The sequence below is a fragment of the Akebia trifoliata genome, chromosome 1 (genome assembly GCF_017979445.1).
Source record: "Akebia trifoliata isolate Shusen 1 chromosome 1, ASM1797944v1, whole genome shotgun sequence".
NCBI lineage: Eukaryota > Viridiplantae > Streptophyta > Magnoliopsida > Ranunculales > Lardizabalaceae > Akebia > Akebia trifoliata.
The window spans coordinates 28,109,518-28,126,805 of record NC_141375.1 but is presented as its reverse complement, the minus strand read 5'-3'; the positions used below and the strand labels follow the sequence as shown (position 1 = coordinate 28,126,805).

The window sequence follows — 17,288 nt, the reverse complement described above, 5'->3', positions numbered from 1 at the left end:
TAGCCTCCAACCCGCCCAAGATGTAGCCCTAGAAAGAGAATGTGGAATCGTCAATTTTTTTTTCCTTTCTATCTATATTAGTTTCTATTTACGTTCTCTGTTCATTTTCAATTTCAACTACAAACAAATGCTCAGTGTCAATATCATAATTTTCTAAAGTCTTCTTCTCAAAAATTTATTCCTTGTTCTTTTGAGTTTTAGGAACTAGTTTTTGTTTTTTTGTTTTTTCTGCTTTTAAGCCAAAAAGACCAAATAAATGATGTCCGTTTGGGCTTTTTTGGCTCCTGCGAATTTCAATTGAAGCTTAAAAGTGACTCCTAAAAGAAGCTGTCCAAGAGGGGCTTCTTCAAGTGTAGTTACCAACCAAATTTAATCTTGAAAAATGAAATGAGATTACTAAAATACCCTTCATATTCCAAAATACTTTTCATTTTTCCCAAAATACCCTTCACATTTATTCAAATTTTCAATCAAACTTAATCATAAAAAATAAAAGGGAATTTTCAAAATACTCTTCATCTTCCAAAATACCCTTCATCTTTAATAAAATTTCAAACTAAACTTAACCTTAAAAAATAAAAGAAATTACTAAAATACCCTTCATCTTTACCATAATACCCTTTATCTTTAATCAAATTTTCAACCAATCTTAATATTAAAAAACAAAAAGAAATTATTAAAATACCCTTCATCTTTACTACCAAGATCAAAAGTATTTCATCATCACTATTTTATTACCAAAACACCCTTCATTTTTATGTGGATGTTGGATTGAGTATTATGCAAGTATTTTATTTATCATATGTTCATTTTTAAGAGGAGATACTGTCAAATTTTCTATAAAATTATAAAATTTATAAATTTATTTAAATTAAAAATAATTATTTTTATAATTTTTTAATATAAATTTATTATATTTATATATATTTAGTGTAATTATATATTTATTAAGATATTCTGCTCATTTTTCATGCATTCTAGATGTATTATCAACATTAAGGGTATTCTGATCATTTTATCAAAATCCAACAATAAAAAGTTGTCAAACAAATATCAATTTTTGACTTATGTGCTTCTGTAACGAATAAGTTTCTGTTGGATGTGACGTTTTAGGCTCTAGGCTTCCGTTTTTTTTAGAAGCCAACTTTTAGAACTGGAGCTAGCTTCTATAAAGAACAGACTCTTCATTTCCTTGAATGAAGAGTTACAAGATTTAAAAAAAAAAACACAATTCTCCATCTTATTGGGTATCCTTTGGGCGTCAAGTATTTTTGCAGCCAATTCTAGTACCCAATGATCCATCTGTAGAGGTTGGAGCCTAATTATTACACCTCCGAGAAAGCTCAATGATGCATTTTGACTATGGTCCATGAGGGAGCTTTGGGTAGCATCTCGAAGCAATAATTCATTGTTTAGTCATTTTCTACTAGGATTTGGTAAGAGAAAACAAGAAAGATATCTTTACAGAGCAATTGCACATGTCTTTCTTCAAAATTTAGTGAATCGGTGGGGACTGTGGGCGTACCTCAATCTTGAGGAAACCAAGTCAATTGTTGTCATTTGTGTGTGATTGCATCCTGTATTTTATTCTCCTCCAACCATATGTGAAATTGAATTAAAACCAACTCAATGACAATAAAAGCATCCTAAATATACAAATTCTTTTAATCTATATGTTTTCTTTCTATTAGGTGTTTTTCATTAGATCATAACCCACAGAATTACGGACTATGCCAACTAGCACCTCTCTCTCTCTCTCTCTCATTGAAGATGTGGAGAAGTTGACATGGGCAAGGGCCTAACAATAGGGGTATCAGTAGTTCAGTTTCAGTTCGGATCCTAAAGCAAAATCGTCAATCCCATTGGTTCCTATGGATTTTAACTCTTAAGCGAGTTGCTTCCCATCATAGTCACCAAGTTGGGGTTCAAGATGAAGTCAGCAAGGGGAAAATTCGGTAAAATTGGAAAACATTAGAAAAAAAATTGAGCTAGGTTAGGACTATGTAATTGTTCCTACCACGGGTGTTTTCATATTAAATCATCAAATTTCATATTAAACTAAAATGATATATCAAGAATTCCCATGTCAATATCATTTATGCATCCATCCAAAACAAGTAACCACAAATTCACCACATATTCAAGGTTTATACTATTCAAAATATAAAAAAGACCACAATCATGTGCCCAAATTAAGATTCATGACCACATCAAGTCAATGTCATTCTCATTTGCATCCTTTATATTTTACGCGTTATTCGTGATTTAATCGTGGAGTTCATAAGAGTCATGTATTATTTAAAAAGTCGTGATTAAATCAGTGAAGGAAAAAAATCAAAACTTAATTTTGACTTTTTCAATAAGTGGGAGACTTTGGTAACTATGGTTCCCGTAGATCCGACTCTAACAGATTCAAAAGAAAAATACCCAAAATCATCCAATCGATCACATTTCCCTTCTGGTTAAATGAGTACTCATCGACACCCCCACACGATAGACCTGTTTATGTCCTTATTTGGTGTGCTACAAAAATATCTTACCCCATTCATTGCATCTAATCTGAACCATGAACCGGTACAAAACAAATCAGTTCGTGGTATGATTGGTAAAACCAAGCGAACCATGATCCCACTGAATTTTGACTGGGTTCAGCTAACCAAAATATTTGGTTCAACAAACCAAAGCATTAAGTTCGGCAAACCAAAGCATTTTTTAATTGGTGCAGTGAACCAAACCAATTTATTATATTTTTTTTCATCATATTTAAAATTTAGATTATCTTTTTAATTTATTTCTATTTAACTTAGAATTTTTCAACATTATAATTGTACTTATAACTTGTATACTTGAATTACATAAATGCACATGTGAACCAAGCTAACGAGCCAATCTAGGAAACCAAAGTGAACCAAGAAACGAATTATCTCCACCAACCCCTACGAGCTGGGTTCATTCTAGAGTTACAAACCCCGACCCGAATTTGAACCAAGCGAACCAACGACCAGGGTAACATAGCTACAGAATGGTGTATTATAAATAAAAGTTGCTGTGGCAGTAGTCCTGTAGAGAAATCAATTGCCCACTGTTGTAACCCATCTCTTTCTTTACATTGAGTCAGTGACTCAGTTTTTCACGCACCTCCCTCAAAATAACTATTTCAAGTGCCAGAAAACAATCACACTCTGTAATCTCTTGTGGAATATTTGTTGGGCCCATCAAAATATCGATCTACTTTGATTGATGTATACACAGGTAATCAGTTTCATCAATGACTGTTAATAACTATATTTGATCATTTTTGTACCCAAATTTAGCATTATCAATATAATGCCAGTCATTTATGATAAGTCCAATGAGAGCAGATCCAAGAAAACCCACAAGACATTTTCAGGAGGAATATATCGCGATTTTAGTGTTGATGGGAACAACCAATTCCAACATCAATTGACATGGTGGCTTCCACACGCTTCAAAAAGTAGCTTAGTACTCGGTGCTCACACCAAACCACTTCTTTCCTTTACATAACAGACGAAAGCACCCTATCTCTCCTTGATGTGAATGATCCTACCATGGGGGTGCTCTAGATCTTGCTCTCGAATCTTGATGGTTATCTAGTTTATTTCGGCAACAAAGATTAGTTTTTATCTAGCAACATTCAGTGCAAGTCCTTTCTCCTCTTCTTATTCCTTACATCTTGAACTAAAACTATTTTTCAGAGTGATGTTTGCCCATCAAGAAAAACGAAGAAGAAGAAAGACCATGTGATGACCAAACTTGTAAAGCTCTTTAGGTATGTTACAATTCCAATTTGATCACAAAATGGAACTTTCATCTTGGAATTGCAAATGGGATGAAGCCACAAAATCAATATAACTTCTAAATGTTTTTTTTTTTTGTATAAATATAAATTTTATTAATGAAGAAAAGGAGAAGAGGAGGCTGAGATAGCCCCCAAACAACAAGACAAGAAAAAACAATAAGGAAAGAAAGAAAAAAAGGAAAAAATACACGCCCGGTGAAGTGCTACAATTCACAAACGGTTTCCCAATTAAATACAAAATCTTGAAAGCACACTCCCTCAAAGTCTTTACTTATCTTTGACCAAAAGAAAAGAAACCTCAAAATCTCTAAAATCACCGTGTGAGACGAGCTCTCATTGCTATGGAACACTCTGTTGTTGCGCTCTCTCCAAAGATCCCAGGCAATGGCGAAAGGAAGGATAGCCCAAAGGTGCCTCTTTCTAAAAGAGAAGATATTGAAACTCCAACCCTCTAAAAACGCAAAAAAAGATAAAGGAAGGACTCAATCCACCTGGAAACGAGATAAGAAGAACATCCAAATAACATGGGAGAAAGAACAATGAATAAGAATGTGGTTGACGGACTCCCCGTCCCTCGAACAAAGATAGCAAAAATTTGGAGAAATCCACCACCAACAGATCAAATTATCCAAGGTGAGGATTCTACCCAAAGAGGCAAACCATAAAAAGATGACATCTTAGAAGGAACAAGAGCGAACCAAATGACAGATGGAGAGAAAGATACCTCACACGACGGAAGCAAGCAATAATAGAAAGACTTGACAGAGAACTTCTTATCCTTCTATATGTTATTAGCCAAAAATTCAAGATACAAGAAAGTGAGAAACTGAGATTCGTCATCTCAATTGAACCTAGTTCTCTTCATAGCCTGTTTGTTGCTTCGTACTGAATTTTATAAATAAATAAAACACAACAGTTGTACTGAATTTTGAATTTCCACTCATAATATGCTTCCTATTTTCTTCAATATAACTCAAATTCATAACATTCAAACTCAATTGGAAAAACAAAAAAAAACCACAAAATATAAAAAACAATATAATAAAATCCACTAATCCCACTTTCAACAATAATAAATCGGTTAATCACTTGAACAGATGAAGGTGGCAAAGCCCAACAACAAGGATATAAGTATCACATGGAAGACTAGTTAAACTGAAAACTAGAATTAGATTTGTGACCCCAATTATGTCATTAGCCAAAAAGATGTACATCTCTGATAAAAATGGATTTAACTTACATGATGAAATATCCCAGTAGGCATTTTCAAGCTATCATAATTTTTCAACTTTCCCAGCTCCAAAAGCTTTTTTGCTTCCTCAACCTTCGATTCATTGACCAACCCATCTAACACAACCTGCACCAACTCAACATCAATAAGACGTTTATCACTCATACCCTTTTCGCACAGCTTAAAAGCCAGATCAAATTCCCCTTTTTCACAAAGACAAGGAACAAGCTTCTTGTAAGTGCGCCGAATCGGGATACAATCATTTTTCAACATATCGTTATAAATCCTTTTAACTTCCTCAATATCTCCATCATTGATGAACCCTTCAATCAGAGCATGATAACTAAAAGCGTCAGGTTTCAGTTCCATGGTTCCTAATACTTCAACTAACTTAACTGCCTCCGATGTCTTCCCCTCAAGAACCAATCCCTGCAACTTTGCATTAAAACTTCGAATATTAGGAACGACATCACTTTTTTCCATTCTAGCCCAAATCTTCTCACCATCCAAAAACCGACCTTTACCATAAAAAGCATTTAATAGCGTGTTGAATGTAATCAAATTGGGTTTTATTCCATTCTTCTCCATTTCATCAAGCATTGAAACCGCAGAATCAAAAGAACCCATTTCACAGAAAGCTCGAATCACGATAGTGTACGAATACTCATCTGGGGTAATCGACAAATTCGAAGGTAATTCTCGAAAAAGCTTCTCAACCTTATCGAAATTCTTCGAATCAGCACATGCATTGAGAAGGGCATTAAACGATTTAACCGTTCGATTGCATTTCAACTCTGGCAATTGGTTGAACATCTTGAAAGCGTGATCGAACATGTTTGATTCTCCATAGAGTGAAATGAGTCGGATCGCGAAACCTTCTCTGGAGATGTTTGGGTAATTCTTCTGGTCTTCGAGGATTTCTTCAATTAATGAGAATTGCTGGGCGGAGGCGAGACGACGAACTGTGAGCTCGTATATGCCGTACTTATTGCGAAATTGGTACATTTTGGATAAACTTTTGAACATTTCGACCATCTTGCTAGGGTTTTGCTCCTTGAAAAGTTCGCCCATGAGGCTCTTGAAAGGTGGAGACTTTGGGTTTGTAGCAGAAAGAGAAGTACAGAAGCTGCGATGGAGAAGGCGTGAGAGTGGAGACATGGTTGCTTCCCTCACTAGAAATTTAGGGTTTTAGATTTAGGGAGGAAATGATAGAAATGGGGACACGAGTGTGTGGTTTAAGGGGTTTGGGAAGGACTTAGGGTTTAGGCGTAGGAAACTGTGAGGGCTTTCGGGAGTGTTTGGTATGGTTTTGACGTGGGGTGTCGATGAATCGATTCCGGATGGGTTCCATACATTAGCGACCATTATTAGTAGTAGGGTGTGGGAATGGGTTGAGTCGTGTCGGATTGGAGTAAGGAATAAGGATATTCTAAATATTAACCCAATCCAAAACTGATCCATTTTATAATCATGTCAAAAACTTAGAAGAGTGGTGATATCCTAACTTGAAAAGACTTACTCCCTCTATACATGGCTGATGTGGTAAGGGCACAGAATCATAGAACTTTTTCTTCGGGATACATAAGAAAAAAAGATCAATAATTCAATGGCCTTGCCATGCCAGTTGCTTACAGATCAAATAAATCTTTTCAAGTCAAATTATCATTAGTCAAACTTAAATTTAAATCCGACAGATTTATTAAATAATTAACTTGACTCAACTAATGTAACCTAGGGTTGGCAATGGATTGGTACGGTGTCGGATCAATAACAAATTGATCTGATCCAAAATATTTTATTATATGATCTGATCCGATCGCATCGAATCAATAAAATGTTGAACCAAATATGATCTGATTGAATGAGTATTCAATCCAAAATCGATCTGATTCTAGTTTGATTTAGTTAAATGAATTTACACTTCAACCACCATTATTTGTAGATAGAGAGAGGGAGTGGGAGTGGGAGTAGAGAGAGAAAGGATGAGATCAAATTTTTGAAAAAATATCTTACCTTTATTTTCTAGATCAGATATCATCTTGGATGTAGATGTAATCCGAGAGTACGTACATCAAATTTTGTTTTTCAGATTTCTCTACATGAGCCCAAAAAACATTAGAATAACATAGATATAGAGAGAGATGGGAGCTCCGAAACAGAAATGAAGCTAGAAGTTTCAGTTCTAAAGGAATGAGTCTATGTGTAGACCGATCTATGATGAAAGCGACTTGAATGGGGTGACCTTCCCCTTCCCTAAATTCTCTATTTTTCTTGCTTTTGTTTGCTTCACCATTTTATTTTTGGAGGAAGTAAAGATAAATTGAGGGGAAAGTGGAAGAATAGAAGTTACTAAGAGAGAGGGCATACCTAGAATAGGTTTTGGGGAAGATGGGTTTTGGGAAAGATATTGGAGAATTAAAAAAAAATTATTTAATTTTTAAGCAAGAGGGGGAGAGACGAGAGGTGATTTTGTATAGTGTAAACTAATCGGATCGACTTTGTATCGGATTAGGTTGGGTTGGGGTTGATCAAACTCGATTAAAAAATTAATCAAATCTATATTTTTCAACCCAAATCCTATCTGAAAATCAAATGGTTTGATCCGAATCCTATTTTTCAAATGGATCATTGCCAACCCTAATGTAACCCATTCAGTAAAATTATAATCTTAAATGAAAGAAATAAGTTTTATTTACACCACCAAAAATAAAATACTATTACTTAAAATAAACTCACACTACCATAAATCAATATCTACCAACACAAATTAAGTACTTTTCGAAAGAAAGAAAAAAAATCCTAAGTTCTTAGAGTTTTGTCCACTGCATCCTTATGGCATCGAATATAATTTTTGGATGGCATTAGGTAATGCAATTAGGAGAGCTTTCTCATTAATTTAGTAAGGAAAGTGTTTTTCTTTCCAAAATTAAAATCTCACCCTTTGATTATTTGAAAAATATCTAAAAATCCCTATATATTTTATAAATTTTGAAAATAAATGTATTATTAAAAAATTCTACAAAATTCCAATAAAAAATAGGTAATTTTTAAAACCTTTGAATAATTATTGATATTTGAGATATCTCATATGTTTCATGAGTTAAAACATGTTAATAACACGATAATTAAACTTGTCAAATTGGGTTAAGTGGGTTGACGTTCTTAACTTAAACACAATTCGTCTAATAATCATGTTAGATGAGTAGACACTATTATAATCCAAACCCAATTAAGCTTGATTCAAACCAACTAATTTCATATTGTTTTCAATCATATACACTTCTGTTAAGATTGCCACCCCTAATTAGTAGTATTAAAATCTAAATGAAATATCGGTTTTGATTCTTATTGGTTTCAATTTTGAATACGTAATACTTAGCATCAAAATTGAGTCTTCAAAATAAATCAGTATCCAACAAAATAGAAAATTGTTTTTGAACAAAGAAAAAAAATGACTAACATTTTTTTAAGAGTCATGATAAAGGGACGGGCTAAAAATACAGTTATAATATATATAAATAAAATTATAATATAAGTTATCTAGGCGAGATGCTTGATATTCCTAACTCCAAAGCCCAAGCCTGGCCCTAAATATGAATTAGGTCTAACTAAACGAGCCTATTAAAGCCCTAAATCCATATCTATGGTATCAAGTATCGATAGCCAAACACTTTACCAACTAAGGTAGGAGGCACTAGAGGTGTCACTAGGTACCCATTTAACTGAAACCTTCAAAAACCCCAGTTTCAGTTCTTTTTTTATTAGAATCGATTAGAGTTGTGTCTAAATTCAATAGAAATTGGAACCGATAGGATCTTTCCAACGAGTACCTGTGGGTACTTAGAACCGATTTGCTTTTTCATTTATTTTCATATTATAAATGATTTAATGTATTTTTCTTATTTTAAAATAAATGCAAGTTATATAGAATTCTTCAATTTTTCATATAAATTATCAATTAGAACTTAAAATGGGTGCTCTTCTAAAAATTTATTACTTCTATCTAAGATAAATTCTTATTTTTGAAAAATAATCATTAACGTGTGTTTAGTATAACAAATTTTAATTTAGTTAATAATTTTGTTTGTAATATGTTAGTTTCTCTAAAGGTAAAAAGATTTATAATGATTTGAATTTGTTTTTTCTCATTTGATTCTTAAGAGTCAGAACATATGGGTACCCGTGATTTTTTATGATTTCAGTTCCATTTATTTTAGAATCGGACCTGAAACCGACAAAAACCAAAACCGAACTAAGTATAATGGTTATGATTCTAACTTCCTTACTAACCGACCCATTGACACATCTAGGTGGCACCTTCAACATATATTATTTTGTAGGTGGATTCTTGGAAATGAACTTAAATTGGAGGAAGAAGCTCAAATATCCTTCTCTAACAACCTCACTGTCCACTCACACATTTGTCCTTTGAGCCCACTGGTTCTAACTGAAAGCATGAGACAAAACCGCAACAAATCCCTTTTTTCTTGGAGAGTAAAAAAGAGAAATTATTTACAGGTGCAAATTAAGTTTACTGAATTAGCAAGACCCTCATGTACTTCTTTAAATTATGGCGAACCCCCTTCATTGCCAAGCATTGTTGGCTATCACACTTTTTAGTTTTTTTCCAAAAGTAAAAGGTTAAGAGGCCCACTAGACTGGTAATAATCCACAAATCTACCTCTCCCCAATTCCTCCAACTAAGTAAATATCCTGAATGGTCTCCCCCTAACAATGATTCTTTATTTGGCCACAAAACCTCAAAGAAATTACCTTTAAAACTCTTCCTGGTTCTTAGATTAAGAAAATGAGCATCTTTATGATTCTCTAACATAATGAATGTACACTGAAGCTTAGCCAAGAGTCCGCCTGGAACCCTCTTCGTTACAAGACACATGGCATTTTGAATTGATTTCATGCCAAAAATTTTACAAAAATTTGAAACACTTCCTTAGAAATGCCACACGTAATCTAATGAAGAGTTCCTTCAAAATTTTGAAGCGGGCTACCCACTTAAAGTTTTTTCCCTTGGCCAAGAGAGAGAGAGAGAGACTGATCGTGTTATTTGAGGTCTAGGCCATTTTCCAATACTTTTTTTTGGTTCCCAATCCTATGAAAAGAAAATTGTTTCAAGTTCAGAGTTTTGTATAAAGTCAACCAATTATGGAGAAGTGGATAAGCTAATAAATAAATTATGTTGTTAGTTAGCCAAGGGTGTTTGACACTCATTTAAAGAAGTACATAAATATCTTACTAAATCAACCAATTTTCAAGGAGTATTGATAATAAATAAATAAAAAATACCCATTTGCCATGCTTCAAATGAGCTTTTGGCCAATATATTGTGATCATTGTTGAATAGTACGGCACGGGTAGCCTAACAAACTGTGTGTGTGTGGTGTGTGTGTGTGTGTGTTCGCGTGCCTCTCCCTTGCTATAAGAGTTCCTTCTCCCCAATCCACATCCACTCTCTTAATCCCTTTATTCTCAGTTTACACCCAATAGCCACCATCTTGATGGAGTTTCCTGGTTTGATCATGGACGATTTCTCTTGTATCGAAGATGAAAGTCGTGAGGGAAGGCAAAGTCAAGGGAGGTCAAAGAAAAATAAAACTACTGAGTTCAAATCCAAGAACCTTGAAGCTGAGAGGAAAAGGAGGCAAAAACTTCATGAAAGGCTAATCGCTTTACGTGCATTAGTCCCAATTATCACAAATGCAATCATCCCAATCCCATAATTTCTCCTTCTTTTTCTTTACATGCTACAATTTTCTTATTTTTATTTATTGACTTTTAGATGAACAAGGCAACAATACTTGACGATGCTATTACTTACATTAAGGGGCTACAAAAGCATGTACAAGGTCTCAGCCAACAACTTGCAGAGCTGGAAGTAACATCTGAAGAGGAAGAGAAGCCAAAATGTGACGATGATACTGCACAAGAGATTGAGAAATGCAAGATAGAGGTGTGGTTTGTTGATCTAAATCGCTTAAGTATTTCTTCCTTAATTGGACACATATTTTAATATATTTCATTCTAAATTAATGTGTAATATAGGTTGATATTAAGGTGTTTCACATTGACAACAATAAGCTTGGGGTGAAGATGATATGTGAGAATAAGAGAGGTGGATTCACAAAATTGCTGGAGACCATCAGTAATCTGGGTTTTGAAATCACTGACATAAATGTTACCACCTCCAAAGGTGCAACTCTGATCATGTTCTGTGTTGAGGTAAGTTGAGAAACCTTTTTTGGATCAAATTTGTAGTGCATTGTGGCCCATTTTAATCCTTATTTTTCTCAATTTCTTTTGAATATAATCTAAATTTTGAATTTTTTTTTAGGGGCACTCATGGAATAAATCCCATACTTGCAGCATGAATTATTCTAGAAAATATTTTAGATACATGTGCTCTGAAACTGGTGAGATGCCCCTAGATTGTGGTCTTCCCTTAGAGACTAATAGAAAATGACATAAATTCCCTAACTTCAACCTCTAGCCAAATTCAACATCTTCAAACTCTTCAACAATAGATGAGGATAAAAAAAATCCACGCTAGAGATTGAAGATGAGAACATTTGGGTGATTTTCAGTTAGTCTCTCAAAGAAGACTGTGGTTAAGAAGGGATTTTCATCAGTTTGATAAGATGGAGTAAAATTGGTATCCTTATAATTTTAATGATAAAAATATCATAAATTTGAGGTTATGAAATGTCATCTTAATATACATTTTATTATAATGGATTCTATATCTAATATTCTAATAGGTATGTATAATTTTTGTTTGATTTCCAATTTCTAGGGAACCAATGCAGAGATGGGTTTAACTGGGCAAGTGAGAGAGTTTTTACTACAGATGCTGGGAGAATTCACCCATGATAGGGAATGACATTATTGGCCATTCGATCTACTTTTATTTATTTAATATATTTATGTTTTATTAATTGCTAATTATAATGACTTGAGGAATGTAACTATGGTTTTATAATTAATGGAATTAGTCGAAATACATACTTTGTGGTTTTCCTCAACAGAAGTAAAGCTTGATATCATCCTCTGTAATATTGTGATGAACTATTCGTGCCAATCTTTTGATGGATCTATAAAATAAAATAAAACCCAATCAACTTGATAAATTGATTTCTAGTAATTAAATTTGAGTATCCTTGATGGTTGAATCTTCCTTATTAATCTGATAATTTTTGACACTAAAACAAGGCTGATCTTGAAAAATCACCAATCACCAATCATAGGGCATGTATGGATAAATACTCCTCTTTTCTACTAGTTTCCAAGAAATGACATTTCACTCATGTGAAACAATAAATCGGATTAAAAACCAAGATTTTGATTCTTCAAAATCTGGATTTCAATTACGCAGCTCCACCTTTTCTGGTGCACCATATTATATAATCATTTGCGTGCTCTATGGATAGCCAACCTGACTGGTGATATCTACTCAGTTCAATTCCTTTCACAAGCTTCGTGATTCGTGTATAAATTTCAAGGCCAACATGGAAAAAAAGTTAAAATCACTTTAGAAATATAAAAAATTTGTCAATAAAAATTTTCCGAAGTCGATTACTTCTAAGAAAATTGGAATCCTTAATCTACGAATCGAAAATGCACTCTTTCAAATACTGATATATAATGTGGCCAAGGGCATATCCCAATAAATCAGGCTGTAGGAATGGCTGTAACACATATTGGCAAACATGTGGTATGGCGATTAGATAAAACTACTATTCCATAAGTGAAGTATATACCAACGCGAAAGAATCACATGTTGCAATCCTCAAATATGATACAATTAGAATACAACTGGTGCAATAAGGGCTTTTCGAAAAATTATATCAGATGCACAAACATAAGAAAAGGCATGCAAGTTGAACCGTTAAAAACCTTATTACTCTACCAAAACTTTTACTGACTTGATCAAGAGAACAATAATCCATTGTTGAATCAAATACAAAAGAATGGTGACTTACTAAGATTTTAAGCCTACAATCATCAAAGAGTTGGATTCAAATTAAACCTTGGTCAATCTAAAACCAATTCAATAAGATGTATATTGGATCTAGAGCGATCTGTATAATACTTAGGGCCAAACATGAGGCATTTTTAGGCTGTAGATCAACATTACTTAGAGAGAATATAAAATCGTTGCCCACATGACGTATTGAGCAAAGACGGAGTAGGGAATCATCTATCCCTCACCTGGCCCACACATTTTCTACTTCTAAAATTCAATAAGGGTGTGTTTGATTACCTATCGAAAATGGTTGGGATTTCTATTTTTCATGAAAAATCACATTTTCCATTGTTTAATTGGGTTTTCAAGGAAAATGGAAATCTATCCTCATCTAAAAATCCAGCTAAGCCCACAACTATTCCATCCTTTTTATGGGCTAGGCTGGCCTGCCCATCAATTTTCTTATTTGTAATGTGAAAGCTATTAGATTCAACTGCCCAACCAGCCTACCAACATAGCCCGATCCTGGCCCTCAACATAAGTTAAGCCAACCCAGTCATGTTGAAAAACTAAATGGGCTTAGAAACACTACCCAACCCAGTTCCATGGCAGGCTGGGATAGACCAGGCCCATTGACAGCCCAAACAATAAACTTAGATGTTCAACATATACATATTACTTGACACAAGCCATCAAATAAATTCTTGAATTGGAAAAAAGAAACATCCTTACCTAAAAACACACCAATCACACATTTGTCCTTTCAAGCCACTAGTTCTAACTGAAAGCATGAGAGAACAGGTAACAAAAAAAGTACAAATTTCTTTATATATATGGAGTGTTAAAATAAAGGAAATTATTTATAGCAGCAATTTAAGCCACTGTGATTGAATTAGTGAGGCCCTCGTGTTCCTCTTTGACCCCCTTGACTATCAAGGATTATTGTTGACTAACACTCATCTTCCAATTCCAATTCAGAGAAACTAATAAAGTTGAAAGGAGTGTCCTAAGGAAAAAAAAGAAGCAAATTGTTCATCCATACGTGTGAATTTGCTATAAACCATTCCTCCGAGTACATTCAATACCACACATACTAGGTAAGTAAGGATAAATCTCAATGAACGACCAATAAGGGGGTCTGAACTCAAGACGTCTCTCTTTTTGGATGATGCTTATTAACCATTCTTTATGAGGGATAAATATTAGGGGAAATTACATAAATTATGAAAGAAAAATATATTTAATAGACTTTATATATTTTTATCTCGATTATTGAAGTGAACTTGACTTAATTGGTGGACATTGAAATTGAGTTACCAAGTTTTAAAACTGCAGTTTTTTCTTTCTTTCTTTCTATTGGGCGCGGGCTTATTAGACTGAATAACATTTAGGAAGTGAAAGAGTCAATTTGCCAAGGGTGTGATGCGAAAACGTTATCCCTCCCAAAGTGGAAAATCCCCTAAGATGAACAAAAAAATTGAATTTCAAAGAAAATAAAGTATCACTCCTAAATTTTGTATTTTCCACCCACTTTTATGTTCAATCAGACAAATCCTTAATAGGATTGAAAATTCGTCTCAAACTTAATAGTTTTTGAAAACGTTTTCTATACTGACTTTGTAAGATTTTAAGCCTTATTAAGGGTTGTTTCGCTAAATAGATCACCATATTGGCAATCCAACACCACAACCCTTAGATTTCATGGAAAAACTGATATAAAAAAAATATGGTCTTCATCCAAGGATTTTAAAATAGACGACTAGTGAACTTCCACAAAACTCCTAATTGTAAAATTAAAATTTAACGATGATTTTTTTTTTTTTTTTTTGAAAATTCATAGAATTTTATCCTCTACAACCCTTAAACATTGGATGCCACAAGCTGAGCCAACAACCCTTACTAACTTACAAGAGCTATGGCTCATGTTTTTTTTGTTAAAATAATAAATAGGTTTTAAATATGTATTCATATTGAAAATTCTACTAACATACTATTGAATGGCATGAAAATATTACAATAAATATTTTTTTTAAAATTTTCCTAATTTTTATTTAGAGAAATTCTTTTGCCACACCAACTTTTGCTGATTCTACCCAAATTCATATGAAAATAACCATAGAATTGGCACACATCTTGGGGGTGGATTAAGCAAAATTTAGAAAGGAAATAGGAGCTCTCTTACTTTATTACGAGATAAATAAAGAAAAACACTTTTCCTACTAATTTAATAAGATTTAAAATCTTACATATGGTCGTTGAGCTCAAATGAATTAGTAATTAGCAATCCAACACCACAGCCCTCTAGATCTCATAGAAAACTTAGATAATATTTTATTTTTTTAAATTTAATCTAAGGTTTTGAAAATGGGTAGTTCTGAACTCCCAATGAATTCCCAAATCTAAAATAAAAAATTCAACAATGAAAAATATATATATATTTTTTTTCTAATTCTCTTTTTCAAAGTTCTTAGAATTCGGTCTTCTACATCTCTATGGCATTAGATCATGTTTTTGGCTGCCACAAGGTGAGCTTAACAGCCCTAATAATATATGAAATCTTACTAAGTTAGTAAGATTTGCCTTACTCAAAAATAAAAGTAGAGTCGTGTCACACTGCTTGCATTCGACACTAGATCCAACACTGAATTGATTTGACAATGAACAGATAGCCATAGATTTATTTCATCGGGATACAAAGCTGTAAATCAACGATTATTTATGCACTGTCAGGTCAACTCAGTGTTAGAACTTTGTCTCCAACGGATGTAGTAAAGCATTTTCCATAAATGTGTTTGGTAATTTGCTGTGCTGGAAAGGTACAGTATTATTATGTGTTGAGTCTGCATGGACCCACTGAAATATGATGGTGAATATGTAGTAGGTAGGCTCTACTGATGATAGAGTTGAGGCTAATACAATAGTGTTTATCTGGAAGTTCATGCACACAAGCTCACCACGTTTTCCAATACTCACACACACACACACACACCCCAACTAAAGCGTCCAATTAAACGAAATTTGAGAAAGACGTCATTGTGTCTCGTGATCAAATAGGGATAAAAATATTGCTTAATAGGCTTCACGTGGGTTTCCTTCTTTTATTTATTATTTATATTTATAGCTCTTGCGTCACTGTTTTGTTCACTAAGTTATATAGTGATACGCGCACTATTATTGGAATATTGGTACCAATCACATCCGATATTAATAGCCCTTTTTTTTTTATACTAGTTTCACTTTCCAAGACATGTCACTTGTACCAAACAAGATATCGGATTTCAAACCAAGATTTTGATTCTTCATAATTTGCATTTCGATTACGCTGCTTAACTTTTAATTGTGCACCATATGGATCCCCCATTGAAAGTCAACCTGATCGTGATATCAAGTCCTTTAAATCTTGTCATGAGCTTAGACTTAAGGGAGGAAAAAATCAAATCAATGTTTAGATATACTGGATGAGCTGAAAATTTTCGCACTCCATACAAAATTGGAATTCTTAATTTATGAATCAAAAACAGATTACTTGATAAATTTTACTAATATTATCAATAAATTATTAGATCTGTCCTTCTCAACATTAAAGTCTATTGGTACAACTGCTTCATCCTCCTTGTTAAGATTGTCAAATATATGAAAATAATTTGTACTAGATTCCTTTAATCTAGGCTAGATAGTCAAAGAGGTAGTAGTATTATTTGCAAACATTTAATCGAAGGTGGGCTTGGTATTGTTAGTATTGCAACTTGAAACAATACAGTCACTTCTCAATATGTTTGAATGATTAGTTTGAACCAGAATTCCTTTTGACTTTGTTGGACTAGACACCATCTTCTAAAAGGCATGAACTTATAGACTTTGAAAATTCTCAAGGAGGCCTCTTGGAATTGGAGGAAGACTCTTAAAGTTAAGAAACTTGCCCTAAACAATATTTCACATCTTATAGGTAATTGTAGATCTACTCAGCTTTGGGAAGACCCTTGACACCCTCTCGGCATTCTGAATTTATATTTCAGATAAGAGCTTACATTTGACTTTAGAGTTGGGCCAAGGGTTAAAGTCCCGTTTATTATCCGAAATGGGCAATGGTACATCCTAGTCGATAGAGAAAATCACATCCTTGAGATATCACTGGACAAGGTGATTTGGAAAGGTAATGCAAATGGAAAATTCTTAGTTAGCTCAATAATGCAAGCTTCTTTGCTCCCTTCTACCAAATCTAGTTGGGCTCACTTGGCTTAGAACAAGACCAGTATTCC

General features: G+C 33.7%; 2 protein-coding genes across 2 annotated transcripts; one reads left to right on the top strand and one right to left on the bottom strand.

Annotated features, from left to right (window-relative positions):
• Positions 1-5,051: 5,051 nt before the first annotated feature.
• On the bottom strand, positions 5,052-6,209 carry LOC147411442 (small ribosomal subunit protein mS78 (rPPR3a)-like). The gene has a single exon (XM_086432068.1). It carries the CDS (start codon positions 6,207-6,209, stop codon positions 5,052-5,054), a length of 1,158 nt encoding a protein of 385 aa, XP_086288194.1.
• Positions 6,210-10,499: 4,290 nt separating this feature from the next.
• Positions 10,500-11,953, top strand: LOC147411441 (transcription factor DYT1-like). Its single transcript, XM_086448669.1, has 4 exons — positions 10,500-10,768; positions 10,849-11,019; positions 11,112-11,288; positions 11,860-11,953. Exons 1-4 carry the CDS (start codon positions 10,568-10,570, stop codon positions 11,944-11,946), a joined length of 636 nt encoding a protein of 211 aa, XP_086304795.1. The 5' UTR covers positions 10,500-10,567; the 3' UTR covers positions 11,947-11,953.
• Positions 11,954-17,288: the final 5,335 nt, after the last annotated feature.